Source organism: Lonchura striata, chromosome 7, assembly GCF_046129695.1.
Source record: "Lonchura striata isolate bLonStr1 chromosome 7, bLonStr1.mat, whole genome shotgun sequence".
Taxonomy (NCBI): domain Eukaryota; kingdom Metazoa; phylum Chordata; class Aves; order Passeriformes; family Estrildidae; genus Lonchura; species Lonchura striata.
In genome coordinates this window covers 20,358,285-20,377,852 of record NC_134609.1, presented here as the reverse complement: position 1 = coordinate 20,377,852, position 19,568 = coordinate 20,358,285, and the positions used below count along the sequence as shown (strand labels likewise).

Here is a 19,568-nt window from a genome sequence, read left to right as displayed (position 1 = left end):
AGCTTGGTGATACAGCAAGGAAAGGTCTTAAGCACAACAGGAACCAGAAAGTCCTCCCACAATCTTCTTGTACATTCCATTGCAAATACACTGAGCAGATCACTGTGCTGGTCCCTGGCATTAACCTCCCTGAGAGAAAGCTCAAAGCTTTCCAGGAATTACAATGGCCAGACTATATGCAAGCTATAGAATTTACCCATATGAGAACATAAATACTTTCATTAAATAAGTTTTCCTTTTATGGCACTTCAGCAGCATACATTCTTCTCTGCCAAATACACTTTCTTCAGAATTTTTTATGCCTCAGCTTGGGGGAGGATACATTCTTCTAAAAAAATCTCCCCTCCTGATTTTCAACAGTGTCCATATGAGAAAAAAGAACAAGCACACATTACTAAGCACATTTTCTTAAATGTGTTTTTAGTTTTTCCCATTTTGATGACTGCCCAGTTACCATAAACAAAAGTTCAGGATACCTACCTGTGAGGCACAACTCTGTGCTGGACTTCTCCCTAATGAGCAAAGGGGTCAGACAAATACAGACTGCAGCTGACTTTTTATGGCACCGGGGCAGTCACAAGAATGATGAAAATAGAAGCATGCAGATTTACCTGGAGAACCTGCTGCTAACAACTCTGTTCTGCTGACAACAAAGGTACGAGACAGGGACAAGGGAACTAGAAGAGGGAGAGAAAAAGGATGAGATCACGGCCAGAAAGGCGGCAGCTATCCACACTCGACAGGGGAAGGAGCCAGCTGACAAACTGACGAACTAAAACCAGAAGTGCAAATCAACTGTGAAAAAGCAAAGGGTTAAAACAAAAGCAAAACCAAAAAACGCAATCAAATTTAGAAATAAACTAAAAAGAAAGACCAAGGAATTGGAACAGAAGTGAGTAATTTTCACTTGCTATTTTAAATGACTATCCAGCACCAAATAGTCCATCAAGGCACACTCATGTTTTGAAATAGTTCAAAAGGAGCAGTGATGCCTACTCCAGCCTGGAAGGCAAGAATTAAAACAAGCCAGAAAACATTCAGGGGTGCTCTTCCCTATGGCAGTCAAATAACAAAAGTAAAACCACAAGGTACTTAATAGTTCCTCAAGTTTCCAGTAAAATACAATGTAAGGCCGTGATTCTGTGATTCAAGTTCATCCCTGTTGGGATGTGTATTGTACTGTCACCATTACTGCAAATCCCTCCCCAGCTGTAGTTAAAGAAAAAAGCTTCACTATTTTCTTAGGTTTTTTGTTTGTTTGTTTATTTTCTGTGGTTTTGTTTGTGGGGTTATTTTGGTTTTTTTGTTGTTTGGTTGTAGTGTCTTACTCCACTGTTAGTGGCTTCATCTTCCAGGTGAGAAGAGCAAGCACATGTAATTAATTTAGGACCTACAGAAGAGAAGGAGTTTTCTTTCATTCCACATTAACTTACACTTTCCCTGAGCTTTTCTGTCTACACAGAGCAACAGGAATTATTTTTATGAGCTGATCTCAACAGATCTCATGATGCCACAAGACATCATGCAACAGATTCCCTGAACCTGGAGGCAAAGACAACAAAATGAGGAATTTCCTACATGTAAAAAAAAAAATCAAAAAACAAAAAACCCAAGAACAAAGCCAACCAGCTGAAGGTAATTTCAAGATTGGCCAAGATTACTTTACAGCAGTGCACATTCCTAAGTACCACATGGTGAAATTAAAGACGGATCTCAGGGCATATAAAGACGAGACCATTTGACCTGATAGGACTTGGGGCAACTGGAATGGTTGTGGGGAGGGTTAGAAACATAAAAAAAAAAAAACAAAACCAAAAACCAACAAAAAACCAAACCACAACCCAACAACACATGAAAACACTCTAACTGAACGACACTGTCAAAAGAGATGCCACAGGTGATTTCCAAGTGTAAGCCTGATAGAAGTGACCATGCCTGACCACCCAGGCTCCATGCCTGGCCCATACTGCAGAAGCTGAGGGCAAGATGCAGTTGTACATGTCTCACAATTCCTCATGAATTTGGCTGCTATTACTGAGATAAAATCCAGTCAGCACTCTGCATGCTTTAAAATCTCTCAAATCTCAAAAAGTTTAAGCTACTGACTAAATTAAAGTACACATAATTAAGGAATTAGTCTTGTCTGTAAAAGTGAGCTCACAGAAGTCCAGAGAACTGCTGATGATGGTAGAGTCTAACAAGGTTACACTCATAACTCTCAAAACCGTTTCCATTCCACCACAATTTGATAGTGTACATACACACAGATACACACATGTAAAGGAGCACTCCTGAGTATACAATTTAAACAAGCTGCCTCTCAAGTGGAATGTAAACCCTGCTGTGACAGGACACAATTTCAGCGTGAGAAACATTTCTCCCTGGAGCTGAACAAGTGGTTTTGTGTCAGCAGAAGACCGGCACCAGCTCCAGTGCCCCAGCTCACCCAGCAGGGCTGTACATTTCCAGCTGAGGTCAAGACCTAAGTGGTGACACTGCTGGCAATAAGATACATCACCAAATGCTGAAATGTAGCATTGGAGCCCAACTCTTGGTGGATTATATGAGAATTCCCTGACCTGTGCCAGTGAGGTGGTGGCTCGTGTGACTACCACTTGTGCACTGGTAGGTGGCTCACTCACCCTCAGACACCACCTCTTCTCCCTTGCTGATTTCTCAGGTACATTTCCACACAAGCTGACAGGAGCAATTGCTTTTCTGGCACTGCTCCATCCTTTCTCTTCAGACAGCTTTAGGCACAAGACTGATAAAGAGAACCATCCCCACGCTAACCCAGCGGTTGCTCTTCACACCACTAGATGTCCCTCTGCCACTAATTGTTTATTCCCGTTAATTCACTCCCTGTCACCCTGCCACGAGCAAAACTACAAAGCTTTCCACCGGTTCCAGCCATATCCCTTGCTAAAGCCAACACTCACATCCTCTGGGAGCTGGCAAACCACTGCCAGCTGCTGGGTCCCGGGGTCAGTGCCAGCATTGCCACCAGCCAGTCCCCCAGGGACACCATGGCAGGCTGTGCTGCAAGGAGGTGCCAATCCCATCAGTCCCACAGACACAGCAGGGTAGGACTCTGCAGGAGCTCAGACTGTTCCAGAAGCAGAAGATAAGAGGACATACCTGGTGATGCTGTGAGGGCCATCACCCCATAGTAGGAAAAAGCACCAGCTTCAAACTTCATCCCCTCTTTCCCAGCCTCCACTTCCACTTTCCCCTGTTAAGGAAAAGGAGAGAGAGCTACAATTAAAAGGGACCATGGGTCTTAAGGCACAAGATCAGACTTGAGCCCTGAAAGATAGTTTTGCCTGACATCTCTAAGCAGTGTCATGGTCCCTGCAGTTTGTAACAGTGCCTGAACAGGGACAGACCCTGAAGGGCAATAGGCATTTGTGCCCTGAGCTACCCTGGTCTTTGATGCTTTGTGGCCAGCAGAAGTCTCTGCAGAAGAGCAGGATCAGGATCACCACACAGCTTTGGTTGGTACTCTGCTCCAAGTGTTGCCAGGCTGTTTTCCTATATTGCAAAGTGAAAAAATACTCCCCCAGTAGCACAAACAGGCTTAAACCTAGCACAATCACCTGGGATCTTGAAGCATCTAGACATTTTGGGTCACAGCTCACATCCACACAGAATTCCCTCTAAGACAAACATAGAAAGGGAGATGAGAGATAATGTGTGAGGAGGCTGGCTGCCTACATTGATGAGATTCCCACAGAAATAAAGCCCTTATTCCTGAAGGAGCAGCCTTGGGGCTGCTTTGGTCTTCTTGATTCCTAGCAGTTTTACAGATTCCAACACCCTTAAGATCCTGCTCTTTTGCAGAGTCTTGACTAGAAAAGACCCTCAGTGCTTCCCGAGCTATACAAAACTACACTACCATGCAAGTACATCTGTTTCTGATGTGGGCTCAACCAAGTGTAGAACATTATGTCCTACACTGGACTCCAGAACAGAACCCACTGCATCAAACATAGAGGTAAATCATCCCAGTCACTCTGGTATACAAGTAGCTAAAAATAATTGTCTTTTCAGTGGGGTCTGTTTTTCATGTCCATCCATCCTGAGACTCACAGCACACCACTGCAGACAGAAGAGATCTCATCCAGCTTTCAGGCTGAACTACCAAAATTTGGAATTTCAGGCAAACAACACAATTACCTGCAATGCTTTTCCTCTGGCTATGTTGGGAAGGGGAGATAAGAAGACTGAACAACATCTGAACACAACTGGGTGAAAATGAGGCCAAAAAGTAGAATTTATTTCTCAGTGTTTATTTCATTAAGCCCCACTTAAAATAAATAATCATGCCTTTAAATTTACAGTACTGAACTGAAGGCAGAGAAAGGTGATAATGAACTCAACCTGCATGAGCCCCAATACCAAGTCAGTTTACCTAACTGTCCCAGATGAGAAAAAGCACAAAATCTGCCTAGCAGGAAAAGAGTGCCCTCACAAATCCACTTTCCTGCTATCACAAGCAACAGCTTCATAAAAATCCCTTTTAAAACCAATTTCACTCTATGAAACAAAAGTAGCTTATTTCTTCATTATAAGCCTTCCAAAAGGTACAATTGTGTCACCCAGGCAAAGACTGGTTACACACACTAAGAATATACAATTACTTGTTTACTGGCATTCATTTACTGTGAAGGTATTCTTGGTCCCTCAGTGTGAGAGAATAAGTCCAAGACCATTTAAATAACAAAAGCAGAGTATTTATCTCCTCTTGATCCTGGCAGAACCAACCTTGTTACCATTTTTGTACTATGTATTTACTGCAACACTCACTTTTCCAAATGCATATAGACCTGGCATGTTGTGTTTGCTAAATATTTATTGATTGCAAAATAATGCAGGAAGAACTGATTGTTCTTTTGTATTCCCATGTCCTCCATTTACATCTTTGCAGCATTACATCAGGAGGATTCTCTTGCCTTTGGAATATTTCAGATTGTAGCAATTCAGCATGTAAGAAAGAGCAGTTAAAGAGCTACCAGTGGCTCCACAAACTCTTGAAAAAGATTTTTTTTTTTTATATCAGAATTATATTGAATCCACAATATAATATCCCAGTGCTCTCACAGCTGTTTATCACAGAGTGTTTAAACATGTGCCCTCCCCTCTTCTATTTTAAAGGCCATGTTAGAATTTCAAGCCCTTTGTTAAAATTTCAGCTACCAATGCGTGCGCTTTTACAATCAAGACTTATTTTCAGTTGTGCATGAAAGAGAAGAACCCTTCCAGCAAAATCTCTCTGAAAGGACTATTCCTGTTTAAATGGTGCTAGATAGAAAGTAAATTTCTGTGTAAAGCTTTACCTATACCATTCAACCATTCCTGACTAGTAACAAAACCTTGGAGATGCCAGCACTGGAAGCAATCCTGTACAGAACACACAGAAGACAGTCCTCCCACACCACCCAGGGCTCCCATCTAAAAGCCAGGCAAGTGCAAGGACCTCAGGACAGGATAAAGGCATGGATGGCAGGGTTCCCAGGGTCTGCATTCCGCTGGGCTGTAGCAGGAGGTGACATCAGTTCAGTAGATGGCACAAGGCCCCCACTGAAACTTGTGCTTCTCACTACACCTCAGGTACAATTCAAAATTGCAGAGAAAAATGTAATTTCTCTAAACCATCAAACTCCCATGCCTCCTTCTGCAAAAGGAAAAGGCACAACAGATAAAGTACACTGGCAAAATTCCTATGACGTGGCATTTTCTGCACCCCTATTTTCCAAGCAATGCCTATGGGGATTCCTTTGCACTGTCTATCTTTGGGATAGTGAAAGCATATTTTGGCAGATGACTGAAAGTGGGAAGTGCTTTCTATCCTTCACAACTGGTTTAACTGAGGGTGAAAGCACCTGAGTGTGCCCTTCAAGGCTGGCAAGGTCATAAAGGAGGCAGGAGCAGTTCCCAGGAGCCATAGTTCCCCTCCCATGTTTGAAAGAAGACAAACTTCAACAACTGGAACATGTATAGAGGGGGATATATCAGGAAATAGAAGGTTTTGCACATATCTACACAACCACATGTCTGACCTGTAAAATAAGAACAAAGTAGTCGACAGGCTTGTTTCGCTGGTAGAGGTAGTGTTCTGGGGCTTTCTTGTTCTTCTCATCATATTTCAGCTCCTGGATAACGTTGGGATGTTTTAGCAGCCTGAGAAGAATCTTCTCTGACATCTGGGATGGACCAAATGCTTCTACTTCTATAACACAAGATACAACTCGGCATTACATCTCATATGCCTGGCAAGAAGTTAGCAATACTCGTTAATAAGCATTTGCCTATAAAAGACACACAGATGCAGAGAGGTCCATTATGGAATTGCAGGCTTCCTGTCTTTTGAGACTGTTAGATTTGTAAAGGGGAGGAAAAAACACAGTAACACCCCAACTTCCATTACTGAAGCATTTTTCAAAACAACCAAAAATCATGTCTTCATCTGAAAGGGAAAAGAAAAAGATGGTCTTCCCCTCTTGAGAGTTCTGAGTCATGGAGTTGTACAAATGGAAAAGCTTTACAGTTGGGGCACAGAGAACCTCTGAATTTGTTTTTTTGTTCCCTAAAAGCTATTAAAGTCACAGCATTTATTGCAATTTATTAAAAAAAAAAATTAATTACTGCTTGGGGCCTATAAAGTTGCTTTAGAGAGATGCTCTACACAAATAAGACACAACTGGGACTGCCATGGTTCATATGGGAAGAGTTACTCAAAGTGAGTGAAAGTACAGGTCAGTTCAAGCCATGTGGGATTAATGCCTGACACACAGAACACAATCCCTATCCACTTGATCTTCAGTGTTTTCAACAGGAGCTGTTTGAAGCAGAAAAGCTCATCCTTGTGTGGGAGAGGTAAGCCAGGGACGACGAGAATTACACATGCAAATTGATAAGCTTTACCAACATCTCATTTCAGAACAGGACCATTAACAATCCATCATCTGCTAAAGACACTATTCTCAATTTAGAACAGAGAAAACAGAACTGTAGCTTTCATCTTTTTTAGCAGTGGCTTCACCGACAGACCTATATTTAAGCTACACAATCCTTTCATCCACAAAACAAGTAGAGAGCATCACTGTAAGACTATGTCTGTTGAGCAGGTGCTTATGGAACTCCACCAAGTCTTGTACACTATACGAACAATGCCTTGCTTGCTGTTAAATCCACATCTTCCTGTTGAACTGCTTCCTTTCACCAAGGACACGCTCACGTGCACATGAGCCATAGGAGTCCGAGCCTTCTAAGGAATTACTGCCCCTCAGCTGAGATGTGATAACCGATCATGTACATATTTCTTTCAAGTCACAGAAGCAAAATAAAGCATGAAGACAGACTAGGAGCATCTAGGCAGGCAGTCACTGCATCTTAGAGGAGGGGAAGTACTAACTTCCAAGTGGAGCTGGCAAACTTCAGACAAAGCAACTTTATACTTTTCCACGCATGAATGTATGTTGAACATGGCAGCAAAAGATGACCATCTGAAAGGCCTACAAGTGGTACGTCTTTATATGTGAAAGAAAGACAGCACAAACAACAGGAAGGCATTTTTCCACAAGCTCTCCTGTTTAAAGGCCTCATCTCTGAGGTGAAAGGACCGAGTTTACGATGAAAGGCAATACCAGCTGCAAGAAACCATTCAAGGCCCTGGTCTCTCTGCCAGACTGCCCACTCAAGGGCTAAAACATGAAGGTGTTCTGGGATGGAGACAACTGTCCTCTGAAACCTCTGAAGTCATCAATGGAGGTCACACAAGCCAGACAGAAATCCATTTTAAAGAGTATAGTTCAACCACCTGTGCAGTCTGCATTAAATGTGTCAGGAGAGTTTTTCACTTGGAGTTATAGAGTCTCACGGAACAGGTTTAGACCTTCCTGCAAAAAGTCCAGCATGTCTTTCTGGAGAAGGCGCCAGAGTGCAATTACAGCCAGCTGGCCAGTGGTATCGAGTCCTCTTTGCTTTGTTCCCTGAGCTCTTCCTAATGGGGTGTACTTGCTAGTCGTTAATCTGACGGACTCTAGACATGCAGTGCGGCACTTGGCATTCATCCTTACCTTTCAGACCAATTTAAAGTTACTGGTCCACCCCTGGTATATGTCTCAGAGGGTTCATGCCGACACTGAACACAGGAGAGGAGAGAATTTAAAAAGAAAAACACAACAGTGGCATTATTTGTCACCCCACAGTCCAGCCTCCCTTCCCGCCTGTACTGTCCCACCCACCTCACCGGCCTTTGCTGACAAACTGCCTCCGAGGCTCTGGCACGATCACAGAAAGAGACAACCCGCACTTGCCTGTTGCCAGGAATCGGTGCATTGCCAGGAGGAGCTGCGGTGATATTTTAACCTTCATCTCGCTGTCTGTCTGCTTGAAGGCAGAGAAGTCCTGCTTCCTGTCCCGATGAGCTACTTTCTTTTTCGTCTTGTTATCAGCTGGGGAAGGGAGGGTGGGAGAAGAAAGGAAGGAAGCGATTTCTGTTAGAACGGGGTCCAACATGAACCGCGCTGGCCGGAGTCAGCCAGGGTGGCCACGCAGAGCACGAGGTGCAGGCAGAGCCCTCTGCAAAGCCCAGCTCACCATCACACAGCCCAAACCACAGAAAATCAGGAGCTGTGTGGCCCTGTGGTCCTGTCCTGTACAGCCAGGCACCCCAGCCTCTGTCACGTCTCTGTCATCCTGGTCAGGGGAAAGTCTCTGCTCGCAAACACCTGATTGCAGAGCAGGTCTGCATGTTATACTTTCGGTGGGGAGAAGTCCTGTTCAGTACTACTCAACATCAAAAGGTGCTGTTTTACCAACATAGCTGGGATAGCTGTTTTTTACATATACATTCCTTAGAAAATTCCCAGCATGTACACAGAGGAAATATACAATAACTTATTTATTTTGCTGTACCACTGGCTTCAGTGACTCTGCACAGCTGCGGCAAAATCTGCATGCCTTTGGCTGAAGTATTCCCAATGTCTGGTATATGCAGTTTCTTTCATCCTGTCTAAACTTCAGCAAAAGTTGGCAAGGTGTACAGCCTGGAGGTGGGAATCTCTGGCCACTTTACAAGCACTGAAGCCGGAATAAACTACAGAATGGCTTCAGAACTTCAGACGTGGGTTTTTGCCTGCTAGTGATCCTGGGCTCCTGGACTCCTGTGTCTTAAAACAGGCTCTGTGGTGAGGAATCTCCACTTGTGAAAGACAACACAAAAAAGAGACAACCCAGGAATTACCATACACCTCCTGAGCTGATGCCCCAAAATGTTTAGGAAACCAAGTAAAGTGGACAGCTATAGGTATTCTGGGCTATGGTATACATCAGTTCCAGAAAGAAGAGGTCTCTGCTCAGATGGCATGGTGCTGCTTCTCTCTGGTGACACCACATGTAGGGTGGCAGTGGCTATAAGCAGCAGAATGCTGTCAGACAGCTCGGAGTTCCATAGAGTGCAGGAAACCTAAGTGTTGAGGCAATTCCTGTGAGCCCCTCAGAGACAAGACACGGCTCAAGTTTTCTCAGTGCTTTTGACAGGGAAGATGCTAAGAGTACTGCAGCTACTTGTCTATTGGTGTAAAATAACTGGGCTTCTGAGGGACTGCAGGCAGCTCTGGCACATTGATTCATGGCACAGGATTGGGCAGGCACACAAAGAGGTATAGGTGAAGCTGACACTGAAACTGTACTTACTCCCAAGGTGCTTGTTCAGATTTTGAGTTACACATGCAAAGATGATTAAAGTGATGCACTTGAAGCCACTGAGATCTAGAGCCTTTTACAAGTCCAAATAAATGCTAAAGACTACATAAGACTCAGAGTGGCTGAGTTTGAGGCTTAGAAATGCACGATACTGGTAATTTACAGGCTTCTAGATTTTCCCAAGTCACCCAGTCTTTTAGACATGAGTACATCTAAATCCTCAGCTTCCCAGGAAGCTCCATTCCATTACAGGACGATCACAGACTCCAAAGCAATACTGTGCTGACAGTAATTTACCTATCTGAGATATCTTGAGCGTATTCTGTGAGCAATGCAAATCAGAAAGTTTGAGATACTTGTTCCTAGGTACATGGAGAACAATGATGAGCCATGTCCTTCTTCTTTGAAAGCAGAAGCCTCTTACCCTAGTAGTGCTTTACTCAAGACTTGGACTACATCAGGGACTGCAGTTGCTCTTCCAAAAGCAGGAATAGAAACCACTGAAGGAAGCAGCTACAGACTAAAAACAATCCCTGCCTTAGGAATATAGTTTGAGACAGACCTTATCTGTACTTGCAGTTAAAGGAAAGATACATACCAAAGCAATGGAAAACTAACAGCAAAAAACATCGCTTAGAAGCTCTCACCAGGTCCTACCTCTTGTAAGAGATAAGAAAAATAGAAACTGCTTTTTTCTGAAAGGCTCAGAGAATGTTATTTTTAAAGCATTGTATCTGAGGTGTTTTCTTACAAGGAGCTCCATCATTGCTCTCTTCAGGGAGGCAAAAATCATAAGTACAAGTGTTTGTCCTGGGACCGGGAAACTTCTCTGTGTTTTCCCTTTGAAAGAGCTGTAACATTACAGCTGTAACATTCACACTGCACTACTGGTACCTGAAAACAAGACCAGCATCACACAATGGGAAGATGCCTTAAATCTTTCTGTCCATAACAGTCATCAAGGTAAGAGACCCAGGCTCTAACTCAAATGATGGGCAATTTCAACTCCTCCTATTTTTTCACCTTGGCAGCTTATCCAAAAATCTTCCCTCAAGAAAAACATTACATGGTTATAGCAGAGCCACATGGCTTAAGCATTATTGGCACTAGCATTATCTTGGCTTATTTTTGCAAGGGATGGTCTTAAATTGTTCTTTGCTATCCAAACAACTTTTGAGTTTCTTTTAAGACATAAGAACCAAGGACTGGATTGTGACCAATGTAATTGAATCTGAACCAGGTATTTCCTGTCTGTCCTTTCTCCAGTAAGTGAGATGGAGATGGGGGCACTGAAATTATCTTGGCATGCTGAAGTGATCTCTGCTTACAGAGTGCTGAGATGCTGTTTGGTTCTGCAACATGAACAATGAGATTCATAAGGTATACTCAATACAACTTCTGGTGAGAAATTAACAAATATTGCAAATGTCTTCAGTATGTTCTGGAAATATTTAGACTTCTTCAAAACATAGGCAACAAGCCTGACCATGAACTCTGGGCTGAGGTAGAGTACTCCAGAGGATGAGTGCTCCTTGAAGGAGCCTGCTTGGACTGGAGATGCCTACAGAACAGGCAGTTCAAACCTCAGATCACCCATTCAATTAGAGAAGCAGACAGGTTAACAGGCACTGCAAATGCACCCAGGCAATTGCTAGGGAAAGTCCTTGTTCTCTTCCTGTGCTTTTTGTCTTTAGGACAGAGAAGACATCTGCAGTGAGCTCCAGACAAGACAAACAGATGATATTCAAGCAGAAAGAGCTAAGGCCACCAGTCAAACCTGGACCAGAAAACTCAACAAGCAATCTGTGCAGTCTAACACAGAACATACAGCTTTCTCCCTTGGGCCTCTGAGAAAGTTGAGAAATGCTCTCCCACCATGGCTCCATGGCCAGAATCATGGCAGCACAGGACAGATTCCAGTAGTGTGCTAACCATGAAAAAATGCTGCAACTTTCCAGTACTAAGAGCAAAACACACTGGCAGCTCTTCATGATGAAAGGGGCTGAAATATGTCGTGTGTCACGACAGAAACATCATCTCTCCACCCCTTCAGCATCCCCAGTACAAAGTTTCATCCTCAGAAGTACTCAGTCTACCCAGATCTTGATGGGTCAGACATATTTAATAATTTTTCCTGCTCCCATCATCTCCTTGCTCACAGCATTTGTGCAAGCTATGGCACAATGGAACCACATAAAGATACTGCCTACATTTATTTGGCACCCTCCAGAAATTCAGCTGCAGAGCTCAGCAGTGAGAGCAGCTTTCAGCAAAAACTGTAAATATACTATAGCTTCCACCTTAAAACAGTTCAAATGTTTTTTTTCATGGAAACAACAGAAAGGCACAGCTCCAACACCAAGGTCAGCCATTTCATTGAATTTCAAGTTTCCATCAAAGCAAAACAAAACAATTTCAAAACTTCAGAACAAAGTATTAACAATGCTGCCAGAATTTTTCAAAACCTCTTTTTTAAAGTAAACACCTAGTACAGATCAAATCACTCCAAGGGTTTCAAGCTTGTTCTTTCTTGATTTGTTCTGAGCTGAGCAAGCCAGACTGCTATAATAATGAACAGAAACAGAGGTGGGGTTACTAACAGTGACACTGTGATATCAACACCAAAAATAACCTGCCTTAACATATAATGGACAATAAAGTACCTTCAGTAAACCCATGTTCTCATACATGTTCTCATCACCAGACCAACTAGAGGTTGGCTGCCTAAGTCCAAAGCCTCTCACATTTCCTGTTATCCTTCCAGCTTCTTGGGACTTCTGCTCTCTCCCTTACTGCTACAATATCCTTCAGTCTAAACATTGGAATGATCTCCAGTCCTTCATAAAGAAATTAGAAGTTCTTCATGACAGCAGGAGTCACCCCCTAAAGTTTCCTACATCCTCCAGGAAGCCTCGGAAGCTTTCCTCCTGTTCTGAACAAAGAATTTTCAATGGTAAAAAATTACCCCAGGAATGAGAGTTTCAAGCAAACTCAATGTTCACCAGCTCTATTTTGTTAATATAGGAAACTTTCAGGTAGTAAAATTAAAATTATATTCTCATTTCCTTGCCCTCTAACATCCTATTAAGGGGCAAAGCTTTTTTTGTCCTGAAGAACAACACAGCATGATCTATGTGTTTTCTCTTAACAAACAAGGGGGGGGGGGGCATGGTTTTGAAAGCATATACCGTGTCTTCCCTCATACATGCATGTAAATATCTCAAAAGCAGATAAAGATAGGATATTTTTGGATAAAAGGACGTTTGAATTCAGCCTGCAAAATCATTATGTTGCAAGTGATTAGCCCAAAAATTCATTTGTGAAGATACAAAAAGAAATCAATATAACTGGACTTCTGTGATTTACACAGTAATTAAGACTGTTCAGCACATGGTGAAACACAACTGTGATTTACACGATCCTTTGGGTACATAAATACTGATAAAATATTGACTAGGTACAGAAAGCATTTCAGATAAAAACAAGCAAGTCTATCCCACAGTTAAAAGTGCTCTTTGGGCATTTGGCTTGGAGGGAGGATAGAAGATGCTTGGGTTGGCCTGAACAAATGCTGTAGAAACATTCCTTCTGTAAGGAAAGAGAAAAAAAGTAAAGGACAGCTGAACAGTCTTAAAGATACTTCAAATTATTATTTTTACTAGAATAGAATCTGGAGACATCCTTGTGCTGCACAAAAACACATAGTGAAAACCAGCATCTGCCAGCAAGTGATCCAAGCACAGATAAGACAGATGAAGAATGACTGAAAGGAAGTCCTGTATGCACAGCAAGATTGTGCAGACGGGGAGAGAAGCACTTCAGGTAACTGGCCAAGCTTTAATCTGAGAAAGAAAAGGGTCCAGATGTCTCAAGTTCCAGGTAATGGTTGACCTGCAGCATCATCTCCCTCAAGAGACATTAACACAAGGAAGGAGCTATGCTGAGTGGTAAAAAGAGAAGGCATTTAGGACAGACTGGTTTTCAGCCCCGAGGAAGATCTTCCATTCTCAAGATTTCTCAATGAGTGACAGATATTCTAAAGAGACTCTATTCCTCTTCCTTGAGGCATGGTATTTGCCTGCCTCTTGCTGAAGTATGGTAGTACATGGACTACAGGCCCTCAAGGCAGAGAGACAATAGGGGAAAATGTGGGAGATCATTGTTGCAGATGTAAACCTTCCTGGTAAAAAGATCAAATAAAGACACTTGTCCTGCTTCTGAATTAACACAGCCTAAAGGAGTAAGGTTCCCATGCTGCAAAAATAAAAATTACTTTGATCATCTGAGGGATCTGCAGGTAATTTTGTTACAGAAACTTCCTCAACAATTTGACTACTGAGATTTTAAATTAGCAACATAACATCTCTCAGAACACTGCTATAAATACAATTGCTTCTTCTCATCTATAAACAAATTGCAAATATTTCTACTTACTGTATAGATCTGTTTCATCCAGAATTTCAGACTTGATGATCTCTTCAATCACATCTTCTAAAGTGACAATTCCCAGGACTTCATAAAAAGGATCTCCTTCTCCTTCATTGTTTACTCTTTGCACTATAGCCAGGTGAGACTTGCCTGCAAGGAAACAGATCAGCAATTTAGACATTTTAGAAATTTCTGAATGATCAGAAATTATAGCAGAACTAGAGACATACAGGTATAAATAAAAAGACAAAAAGGTTGGTGTCAAGCTTTTTTAAAAATGGGGTGAAGTTTAACAGATGCTTAAAATCATAATCTGATTTCTGTCTGAGATACACATTCCTACATCACATAAATCCACCCTATGCCCTAAAGGAGAGCTAAAGAGATCAGTGTTCTTGTTCTAATGTCTTTCCCAGCAAAATGTCACCCTGGCATTGAATTCATCATATTATCTTGTTGTTCTGCTTCTTGTCTCATGTATTGGCAGAGGAAGGCCAGGCTGGAGCCCTCCTCTGCAGTGAGATCCCATGGATGTTTTCCTCAAGACTGGAAAAAACAGCAACAACGACCAAACCACAGAAGAACAGGGAGAGGATAGAGCTAGGGAGAAGTCAGCCCCATCCATCAGCTCCTCTTTTTCTGCTCTCTTCCTCAAAAATAATTTATTTATATATTCCCCATATGGGGTGATGACATGCCATTTAGGATTTAATTAACTAAAATATTCAAAGCAACTGTCTGATCAACAAAGAGAACATCAAAGAAGATATGTAGCAGTTCTAAAGATTCTTGAATTGTGCATCATTCATAGTGAATTCCTAAAGTCTTTTATGCCACAGGAATAATCATCATGACCCTTCAAACTGGCCTTGATACCTCTGGTTGCCAGTTTCTCCAGCAGCCACTGAAACCCAGCCCTTTGTAAAGCTGCATAAATAATAGCATTCATTCAAAAGTTCCACCAAATATAAGTGGCATTTTGCAGTACAAAAACACAGACATCAATATGCTTTCTGAACTATCAGGAGGTAAACAAGTGTCTCATACTCTCCTTTGCTGGTCTCAAAAATTATACTCATCCCCAGCTGTGGAAGACAACCAAAATAGTTCAACTTTGCTTAGACCCCTTTATAGGCAATAATGTCTGCCTGCTTTAAGATTCAGATTATTAGACTAACAAGCATTCAAAGTATTCCAACCCAGACTTACTCATGCTTAAAGAATGAAAATATCCCGAACAAATTAGACAAGGGAGAAAAACTTATCAACTACTGATATAAACATTGCATCAGGTCAAGTCAATTCACTTTGGTAAGTTTTTCACATCTGCTTTCCCAGGGACCCAACATAAGCAGTTAAAAACAAATTCTTGGTGAATGCTGTCTGTCGAAAGTTAAATTCTTTTGCTATTCCCAGCTTGTGATCATTTAAAAGGAATTTTCCAAAGCAGGGTCTAATATTAGACTCAAAATGAAGTTTCCATTCCACTTAGGCGATATTCTCACCAAAGTAACTACTGCATAATCTGATTGTCTTGGAGCTACTCGTTTAGATGCAGATGGAATACTTTAAATACCAACTACACAGCACTGCTGAGTCTTATCTTGAGGAGACCTTATTCTACAGCAAATTAATAGAAAGACGATTTGTGATTTTTAAAGTATCAACATTCATATTGTACTGAAAGTCTTTCACTGTGCCAGGTTTTATGGGTTTTATTTCTCTGCATTCCTGGCAAGACTTCCAGCTCTTTCTACCACTCAATGAACAGCATTAAAGTGACTTCATAAAAACATGAAAGATTTGAACACTATTATTATTGCAATTCCCCAGTAATATATTACTCCAATTATATCCTTTCAACATAACAATGTTAAATAAGAACTGCAGTGCCAAAAAAAAAAAAATTACACAGACAAAACAAATATTCTAATTTATTTCTCAGTGCCTGCTCAGATATTAGTATATTTGCTTTCAAGTCAAAAGACGTGACTCCTTCAAGAACCATTTCTATCACAGACCACAGCAACTCATTAGCACATACTTATTCAGGTGCTAATACCTCAGGATATCTATTCTCACATATTAGTAAGTGGTAAGATCTGTTCAAGTGGGTGAATATAAAAAAAACAAACCAAACCAGCCAAACAAAAACCCCAAAATACAATGCTATAAACTCAAGTTCAGCTTTGAGCAAAATCATCAGCCTTTTTCTCCACTTCTGCATGGCCTACGATAATGCTGAACTGGTGATGAAATTTGAAATTTTGAAAAAAACAGTCTTTCTAACACTGGAGTCCTGAACACATCTACGAGCATCAGAGATTTATGAAAATGGGACTGGGGAAGGATCTGAGGGTCTGGAAAACAATGGGAAGTTGTGCACATGTTTCATCCACAAAACAAGTGGCATGCCCTTCCCACCATAGTGGTCCCCACCAAGAATTCAGCATCACTAAAATATGTTATGTTTCCCCCATTTGAGTAGTTGCAGGACTCTGATCCAAGCAACAGCACCTAATGTGAGATGAGTGACCAAAATCTGTACCAGCTGCTGCTCTCTTAAGCAAAGTGAGCTGGTAAGACAGGAGTTATGGAGAGGTATCAAGCATTTTGCACTTTCAACGATGAAAAAGAAGGCTAGAAACACTTTTCTTCTGGCCCTGCCATAATCTCCAATTTTAAGGATTTTTTACTTATCACCCAAAAGATCAAGACCATTGAAACATCACTGGATTTTGGTGGGTGGCATCGATATTCAGTTCTACCCTCATTATTAAATGAACTACATGTTACAGAGAATTTACCTGCTAAGAGATAAATTATCCACATACACAGTGACACTAACCTTTCTCCCCTCCTGACTGTCAAGTTTTCCTGTTCCAGGCTTTCATCAACCCAACACTTTGCTGGGTTAAGATGAATTTAAGACAGTCTAATAAGCTGCCACTAAAAGGCAGCTCTCAAATTTTCTCCTTCCTTTTTATTGGCTCCAATGCTCATGAAATTATTTGATCAGACAGACCAGATCAGAAAATTACATTTCTTGTGTCTCTGCAAGATAATTTTGACCCAGATCAAATAATTTGCAAGAAATCACCAGACAGTAGAACAGACATCAGAGGTGGTGACAGAGATGTTATGAAGATGCATTCCCAGACTGGCTGCCCTCTCACCACAGAAGACTGCAAAATACCCTGCATGTATGGAAGTAATCGAGACATAAAAGGCTAAAGGAAAAGCTAGAGTGCAAAGACCTCTTTATACATAGTAAAAGAGCACAACACAACATGTGCTCAACTGTAAAAGTGGCCTGTAAATAAAATAATGACTCCTCTGAGTGTTTGAAACAGAAACTGGCTACAGCTTTATTCAAAGACTATCAGGCCACTGACAATTGTCATACTATTTTATTCAATTGAAAAAGAGCAGTTTCAGCTTGTATTTTCCACTGCTAAAGACTTACAGTACATATCCAGTAAGGAGCTGAATAAAGTAAACATCCTGTTGGTACGAAAATCTGGACTGCATATAATATTCCTAGGGCTTTGAGAGCAGAACACAAACAGAGAGAACAGGTGTATGGGAAGTTTTATACTTCACTGATTTTCTGGCTACAGTCTCTAACCACAATTTGCAGATGACATTAATGCTTCTTTAATCCCTTGTTTAAGTGTTGGTACAATGAGATTTAGCAAGTGGGCAGCTCTACAAAACTGCCAGGTCTGACAATAAAGGCAGAAATTATGTGTGACCCACAACTCCTCTGTGGGCACAGGCAGGCAGCATTTGCTTTCTGCCTCAGTTTCCCCTCTGTCCAGTGACAGTCAGTGATGCCACCAAGGGCCTATGTGGAGCTGATACCTGTACAAGACACAAGGCACCAGTTGTGACAGTTGTTAATCTCTCCGTTACCTTCATAGGCAACTAAAGAACCAAGCAGTTTTATTAAACATAAAATTCAATCTCTTCCCATTGCTTAAAACCCTGCTGCTCAGCTTAGATTTTTGCTCTGTAGAACTTCTGATTAATTTATTAACCTAATTAGGAAACACAAAGATGCTTAGTTAAATCCACATGAGTAAGTGAACACAGAATGAACTTCTGGGAACCCATGTGGTTTACTGACCATACAGAACACAACTGGAAGAAAGAAATGCCTGAAATACTCATTCTCTTACTGTACCATGACAATTTCTTGAGAAATACACGGTGGAAAATTCTCCTTTTGATCCTGAGGCAATTATACATCTACAATCAGTACCTCAAGAATACTGTCATGCAGTTCAAACCAGAGATGAAAACATCTCATCAAGCCTGTTCTGGTCACTCACAGGATCTTAACTCCATGAAGAGTTTTGCCATTTGGATGGAGCTGTACCCACCCCACTCTCACATGCCACTTCCCCACAGACACACATGCAGAAGAAACGGGATGACAGACACACATAGTGGAGTTCAAAAAATGCAAATGCAAAGTCATAAACCTGGTACAAAACAACCCCATGTGCTGGCACTGGGGACTGACTGGCTGGGTGAACACACTACAGGAGTCAGCAGCATGCCCCTGCAGCAATGAAAAGGAACTGTGTGCCGACATCAGCACATGTGCAGCTGGCAGGTCAAGGGAACAGATTATTCCTCTCTATTGGACACCTATGAAACAACACCTGCAGCACTGGCATTCAGTTTGGGGTTCTCCAGTACAAGAAGGACATCAAGAAACTGAAACCGTTTCGGTGGATGGATCCTAAGAAGGGCTGGAGTCCACGACACACAAGGAAAAGCAGAGGGCACTGCATTGGTTGAGTCTTGCAAAGAAAAGGCTGAAAGAAAGGATTTAGAAGTCTTTCTATTCCTTGTATTAGGCTACAGACAACATAAAACTAGAGTCCTTTGAGCTAGATACTGATGGTACAAGACACAAGAAACACAAATTTCAAACATGGAGACGCTCTTTAACTAATGAAAACTTGTTCCTCAGGAGGGTGCTCAAACACTGGAACAGGGGCCCAGGGGGGCAGTGAAATCTCCAACTCTGGGGGGATCCAAAACTCAGTGACCTGAGCCAACTTCAAAGGTGGCCCTCTCCAAAGAGGGGGTTGGACCAGATGACCTCCAGAAGTCCCTTCCTAAATTATCCAGTGATTTTAAGAGACTTTGAATGGAGGTCTGACTGAAATCCCAGGCCAAACTTCATTGCTGAATTTTCATTCCTGAATTTCTAAAAAAATTGCAAAACTTTCAGTACATAAAGATATATAAAGACAGCAAGTTTTACTGATCTGGAATGCCACAGTCTGGCCTTGTATGTGATCAAATGTAATAATACAATGATACTTCTAGCCAGACTATGCTTCAGAAAATTATAGTACTGCTGCCATAGCTTTAGAGCAAACTCAGGTTCCCAGGAATGAGTGATCCATCAGCAA

The 19,568-nt window shown here is 41.8% G+C and overlaps 1 protein-coding gene across 2 annotated transcripts in view; it reads right to left on the bottom strand.

Moving 5' to 3' along the window:
• Positions 1 to 19,568, bottom strand: part of CNNM2 (cyclin and CBS domain divalent metal cation transport mediator 2) — a 115,247-nt gene that overhangs the window by 13,325 nt on the left and 82,354 nt on the right. The window contains exons 2-6 of one of the 2 annotated variants that reach the window (XM_031505272.2): positions 14,143 to 14,286; positions 8,319 to 8,456; positions 6,060 to 6,229; positions 3,139 to 3,232; positions 612 to 677 (exon numbers count right to left, since the gene is read on the bottom strand). In XM_031505272.2, coding sequence (XP_031361132.1) covers positions 612 to 677; positions 3,139 to 3,232; positions 6,060 to 6,229; positions 8,319 to 8,456; positions 14,143 to 14,286 — 612 coding nt within the window. The remainder of the gene's footprint in view (positions 1 to 611; positions 678 to 3,138; positions 3,233 to 6,059; positions 6,230 to 8,318; positions 8,457 to 14,142; positions 14,287 to 19,568) is intronic. The other variant, XM_077784677.1, reaches the window with a different exon arrangement.